General features: G+C 35.7%; 1 protein-coding gene across 2 annotated transcripts in view; it reads left to right on the top strand.

Moving 5' to 3' along the window:
• The window catches only part of LOC107696152 (cyclic AMP-dependent transcription factor ATF-6 alpha-like), a 39,077-nt gene that overhangs the window by 4,225 nt on the left and 27,955 nt on the right, over positions 1-6,897 (top strand). For both annotated transcript variants that reach the window (XM_016496354.1, XM_016496355.1), the window contains exon 7: positions 2,389-2,570. In XM_016496354.1, the coding sequence (XP_016351840.1) occupies positions 2,389-2,570 (182 nt within the window). The remainder of the gene's footprint in view (positions 1-2,388; positions 2,571-6,897) is intronic.

Here is a 6,897-nt window from a genome sequence, read left to right as displayed (position 1 = left end):
ATATCTAATTTCTAATGTTTTATATGCAGATTAAATAGGTCTTTATTGTATAGGTCTAATTGTCTCCCGAGGCCACAGGAGGGCGCCATGAGCAAAATAATGCAACTCATTTAGCAAGTAACTCTATAAAAACGTGCATTGTCTAAATTAACTAAAAATTTAATATAATTTCGTAAATTGCATGAACAATTATGAACAAAACAGCATCATTTATTTATGCATTGCTTAATCCAAAGAGCCGAAGTGCCATTCACACAGACTGCATTTAAAAACATATGAGGCGCAGTGAAAAGGAATAAACCTCCACAAATTCGTGACATGTTTTCTAAAAGTTTAAACTGTTTTAACTTTGCATGGCTTTCTATACATCGCTTCTGTGAGAGTGCAGCAGTCATATTTGTCCATCTAAAAATGCGCTGAATATGCGTTCTGTGTGAATGGCTTGGTTTCGGTTTTAACCTATTCAAGATCTTCTCCGCATTGTGCTTCTGTATTTCTCTAATATTTTGAATGCATAACACAGCAGCGGCGCATCTAATTTGTTATGACTAACAAAACATTCAAATGCAACAACGTCACTTACATCATCATCACCGCATCTCGAGCCACTGATGATGCTCCCAGATGCACACCTAACATTCAAATGCAAATGTTTATTTTAATTCGACTAATATTAATTCTCTATTCACAATCTCCTCATCACAGGCAGGCACAGCACTCATTTCAGCATGTGTTCGTTTTTGTGTGTGCTGTCTGCGTCACTCATAGCACGTGCCTATATCATGCACTATATCGAAAATGTTTTCTATCGATATCGAAGAAGGTGTACCGTCGATAAATATCGATACCGTTTTATCGCCAAGGCCTAGTAGAGTCTGCCTTGTAGCTTGCCCTAGAAAAAAACATAATGGAAGTAGATATGAAGGACCTGCCTGACTGAGTTATTGAACCGCCAATCACACTTTGATTTCTTGACGCTTGTTTTTATGTGACATTTTGGTGGGTAATTGACCAATATGCATAAAAAGTGTTAGTTGTAGCAAGTAAGCTAGCTATCCTTGCATATTTGCTTCAAACTAAATATTTTATCTTAAAAAATATCCAGTGCCATGAAATCTGTGAACTTTGGGAGTTGCTTTATTAAATGAGAAATATTGTCTTTAATATTATGTGCAAAGACATGGTAACTATAGTACCATAATAACAAAATGCTAATAATGCTAATAAGATTTATAAAATTTTTATAATATAAAAAAAAATATATATATATGTGTATGTAAAAATATGAAATTATATTGTAAAATTATATATAAATTATAAAATAAAATACATACACTATTTTATTCATTTGGAATGTTCTTAGGGCGACTGCTAATTACTCTATTTGTATTTAAATTAGTGCATTCATTCTTACTATAGAAGTCAACCTTGATTTATTGTGATTGAACACAGTAGGAAAAAGATTTCTGAGTTCTCTGATGAAATGGGTGACTCTGTTTAATGTCTTGTGTGTTAAATGCCATAGGGCTGTCAGGAATCAGCATGCTTCAGTATCCGTTTCCTCATGCGTAGTATAAACACTTACCTCACACACCTGAAAACACAAGTGGAGCAGAAGGCAAGAGCAGCCTGAATTCAAATCTTATCCTGTACACTTATCTGAAACACTAGAGACTTGATTTTACAGATCACTGTACTCCAGTGTGTCCAAACAATCACTTCTCACTCAATATTTTGAGAACTGTGTGACCGGTTTCTCAGAATAAGGTCTTGTGTCTCTGTACAGTTTGGTTTAAAAATGTTACGTCACACAAAGCACTACACTATTTTTCTTGTTTTCTTAGTAGGAGCCTTTTGTGAAAAGAGAGAACTGCCACAAGCTGCTTATATATCTATTGAATCCATATGTGTGAAACATTGTGGAAGTGCACTTTGAACTGATTGCATTCTGCTACAGTAATTATTTTCTGGCTAACCGCAGAGTTTTGATGTGAGTTTAATTGTAAAGTCAGTTGGTGGCTGAGAGAATGAAAGTTGTTCGGAATGACCCCTGCCGGGGAGCCACCGCAAATTCCTCTCATTTAACTCAACACCAACAGCAACCCGTCATGCCTGATAAATTTTGTTTGTCCATGTTTTCTGGAGGTGACGTGTTTGGGTCTGGGTGAAGCATGGTGCTTAGCTCAACTGTTTCCTTTGTGATTCAAACAGTTTTTCTCTCCTTATTGTTATTAAACCAGTTTGTGCTGTGAAAACTTTACTTTCAGAGTCTTAGGATTAATGATATGTAAAATCTGTAAAAGTGAAGAAATATAGCAACAAGTTGGACTCAACACATCTCTTAATTTGAACGGTGAAGTGTTTAAACAGTGTATGTTTCTCTTGCAGGTCAGCGAATGCTGCTATCTCAGCCTACTCAGGTTGTCCAAATTCAGACGCCTCAGGTGGTGCCCACACATGTAGTCACCGTGCCAACACTGACTCAGGACAGATCCATCTCTGTTGTTGGGCCGGTAACAGCATCTCCTGTGGTCGCCATGACAATGCAGAATTCCACCCCTGAGGATGATGTAAGTTTCTACACAAATGCAAAAACACTTTGGGTGCTCAGTCAGCTCCCTAGTTCAGTAATCAAGGCACTGATCAGGGAGTCGGCCATTTTAAGGGCTGTCTCATTCGCGAAATCCTTCCAGTGCACTGGAACGTTCACTCCCTGAAAAATCCCGCAATGTTCTGCAAAAACTAGGGAGCATCGATGCTCACTATGCTCCCTTACCGAAAATTACGTCACATTTCTAAAGCGCGAAACGTAAACCACACGAGCCAACTCTGATTTGAAAAGAAAAAACTTATTTTTTTTTCTTTTCTTTTATATATTTCAGCATAAACACACATCGCTAGACAGGTAATGAACACATCTAGTTAACATTTATAATTAATATTTGGCTGAAATGTTGTAACATGTAACAGTACAATGTGTTTAAAGAGAATAAAAAAATATATAAAAAAGAGATTGGTTCTTCCTGTTGTTGATTAATTCCAACGGTGACATTCTACAATGTTGTCCAATGTAGTCATGTCGCTGGAAATTGAGTAATCACTGTCCCAATTCATGCACACGATATACTGATTCATGAGCTCAGGAGCTAGGGAGCTGATTGAGATGCACCCTTTGTCAATATGATCCTTTCAATTGGTATTAAAATGGTTAAGGGAGCTTTTGATGTAGTTTGTGATTTCTAAATCATCACTGCAAATGTTTCCAGTCAGCTGTCATTCAGCTAATTCCAACGGAGTTCAACTGGCTTAGTTTTGATATTTTTAGCAGCAGTGCTAATGTGCTGACAGCTTGCATTTCTTCAATTTTAGACTGCACCATTTTTGAGAAGTTGTGTAAGATTGCTAAGCCAAGTCATTCATGGCAACTCACCAACTAGTTGTTTTAAAAAAATGTACACTACAGTTCAATAATTTGCATTTGGTAAGATTGTTTTAATGTAAAGAAATCTCTTATGCTCACCAAGTCTGCTTCTGTTTGTTCAAAAATACAGTAAATGTTGTGGAATATTTTTAGTTTTTTCAAATTTAAAATATTAATGTATTTATTCATGTGAAGGAATAAATGTTGTATTTTTGTTAAAGGTGCACTAAGTGATTTTTGAAAACGCTTTTGACCACTGTGTCAGACCGAGTCCCAAAACAAACTCGCAGCCAATCAGCAGTAAGGGGCGTGTCTAGTAATGATAGGGAGAAGAGAGCGCTCAGTGAGTGCGCAGGACGGATATTAGCTGATATTAGCAGATCGACTATAGATAGCGAGAGATGGCAGAAGAAAAAAAAGGAAAATTTCGGAGGAACAAAACATTAAAAAGAAGGGTTACGATCAGGCAAGAGGTAGGACCGTGTAAATATTGGAGCAACTTTCCAGCGATGGAGAAAACTCAAGGAGCGGAAGGGAATTGGACACCGAGGTTGCTTTGTTTCTTCTTGATCGGTGAGTTATGTTGATTTTGCTTTTTCACACAACTTTTCTGTGTTGGCTTTTGCTTGAATATGCTGCGGCCGGAAGGCATAGCATATTCCGCCATCGTCGCTGCCAGTTGTGAACGTACGTGTGGGGTGGAGTTATCAAAATAGGGGCGAGGTCCTGTTGGGGTATGGGTGTGTTTGTTTTGGTGCTTTCAAATATCAACATCGTTTGGCAAAAATTGCTTAGTGCACCTTTAAGCAATTTTAATAAAACAAAAAAAAGTGTACTGACCTAAACCTTTGAATGGTAGTTAGGGTTGCACGATTATGACAAAAATCATAATTGTCGATTATTCCCTTGAAATTGAAATTGCGATTATTAATTACGATTATCACAATTTACATTGAATGATGTTTATACCATTGTTTGATGCAACTGCATGCCGTATTTTTATATGAAAATAAACAAGCTGAAAACTAACTGAAAAACCTTTAGTGCTTTTCTATAGTATTAAGCTTCAAATGTGAAATATACATTGGATTGGTTTCTTCTTTAAATTATAAAAAAGTAAAAATATGAATGGTATTATAATGTTATACTAAAACTAAAACAATGGAAAAACCCTTAAGATAACATGTAGAAAGAAAAAAACATATCTTAAGCGTGCAGAATAACATAAATGAACTTTGAACGATTACGTAATTGTGGCATCCATAATTGTAATTGCGATTTAGAAATTCGATTCATTGTGCAGCCCTAATGGTAGTGTACTGGTAGTTTTGCACATCCCTGTTTAGTATGCACTTCTCCAATTTCCAGATCTGCACCAAAACAAGAGCTGCTATTAGGATATAGTTTTTCAGAAAGCCAGATGTTTGACAGTGAAAGTAAAAGACTTGGTGGTATTCCACATAAAATTAGTTTTTGGTGTCGAATAACCTGTGAAATACAGAGACCAGAAGAGCAGCAATTTTGTTGGCAATGGACTGGATGTACAAGTCAACATGATTTGCCTTGTAGATTTGATGGGTTTGCAGTCATAATAATCTCTGTGCAAACATTAATTGAAGTGTTTGCAAATATTTAAGTTTTATAGCAATAACTTTTGCTTGGCCTCATTGTGAATTATCTGTAATAATCTTCAAGAGGAATTTTAAATATCAGCTATCAGTGAAGTTATTGCTACAAAAACATGCTCTTATCCGGAGTACCTTGTTACAGAACATTTTTGGCCTGATAATTTACCGTACTTTGAATTTTAAATTGATTGACATTCCCAAAAAGTGTGACTGCTGTACTTTCCACATTGCTCTGTTTGTTTGGGTGTCTAGACATGGCAACATTGGCTCGACCAATAGCATGAGTTTGCAGTTGGACTTCCTGTTTTTCTGTACAGTGGAATGGGGTGATTTGGAAACCTGTTTGATAATAATATTTATTGTTTAATAGTGCTAGTTGTGTGAATTACACACTGCGACTTTAAATAAATATGGAGAACAGGAAAGATAGAAAGGGAACCTGAATTACCATGGATCTGGTCTTACTTTGATAGTATTTACTCATCAAATGGTTTCTTAATCAAAAGCATGTGTTCTTCCAGATGTGTTGTTCTGACATCAGCAAAAAGCCCTACGCAGATGTGAAAAATTAGATTGTTTATAGTTGAGAGAGGAGGAGGGGGTGTTATGGTAGAAATAGGAGAGAGACACACATTAGGATCTCTAGGTGAGAAGAGGACATATAGTAAGGATGACGTTGGATAAAGAGGCAAAGCAGGGACCCCTGTTACATATTGTATCAAATTGAGTGTTGCATTTAAAACATGGCCTAAATTAACATGCAGTACCATATTGATGTATTTAAATATGTATATGATGCTTACATTTAAAAAGAATCATCTTTTTACTTAAAAAATACAATCTTAAGTTGTCTTAATATACCACATGAAGGTGTTTATTGTATTTTGTCACGGTTTTTTTTTTACATTTTTTTTTTTTTACAAAAAATAATTTGAGGTTAAACAGTAATTGGTAAACCCCTGCAGTACTGCTGTGGACTCCCTAGGGGTCATGAAGCTCTTGTTGAAAACCCCTTTTCTTTAGGATTTGGCAGTGATAGTAATTGTAGATTTCTGAAGCATCATGTGACAAATACAGCTTTGTCCTCACAGGAATAAATGATGTTTTAAAATATATGAAAACAGAAAGCAGTTATTTTAAATTGTAATAATATTTCGCAATGTTATTGTTTTTACTGTTAGTATCAATCCCTGTTTCCTTAGCAACAGACCAACAGTGAGCTCATGCTCTCATCATTTTCCATTAAAGTATTTGTTCCGACATACTGTAGATTCAACTGACCTTAGATTAATTAAATAGAGTTCAGGATTAGTCTCAAATTCCTGTGCATTTAGTGCCGTCTTTTCCACTTTTAGGGTTATTACAGCTTTCATTCCCAGTTCTTTTAAATTTTTAAAGTTCTCTGAATTAAAAAAAAAACAAAAAAACAGCACCTGTGTGTACATAATTTGGTTCATTTGTAGGTTGGGTGGCATTGATTGGGAGAGAACGGTGAGGGAGCGGACCTCCATAGAAGTACTGATAAACACAGGCGATCACTGGGTAATGTCAGAAATTACTGCTTAACATCAGACTTTTTAACTTCAGTTGTGTGAGAAATCACAGTCAGCCAGATAAAACCCCTCTCAAATATTTTATGTTTAAGTCAACAGCATAGTTGTTACACTGTGAAATGTTGATTTTTACAGTTTTACTCAGTTTTTGTCTTTTAATGAATATGTGACTTAAATTTAGTCAATCATCATGTTTGTTGACACATGGCATATACTAAATTTAGTCAACAAATATAATGGTTATTTTAGCGACTGTCTAAAATGACACAAATTTTCAAAAATGTAGTCATGTATA

This window comes from Sinocyclocheilus anshuiensis, unplaced genomic scaffold (genome assembly GCF_001515605.1).
Source record: "Sinocyclocheilus anshuiensis isolate Anshui unplaced genomic scaffold, SAMN03320099.WGS_v1.1 scaffold306, whole genome shotgun sequence".
NCBI lineage: Eukaryota > Metazoa > Chordata > Actinopteri > Cypriniformes > Cyprinidae > Sinocyclocheilus > Sinocyclocheilus anshuiensis.
The sequence above is the reverse complement of the archived record's forward strand: the minus strand, read 5'-3'. Positions and strand labels throughout refer to the sequence as shown.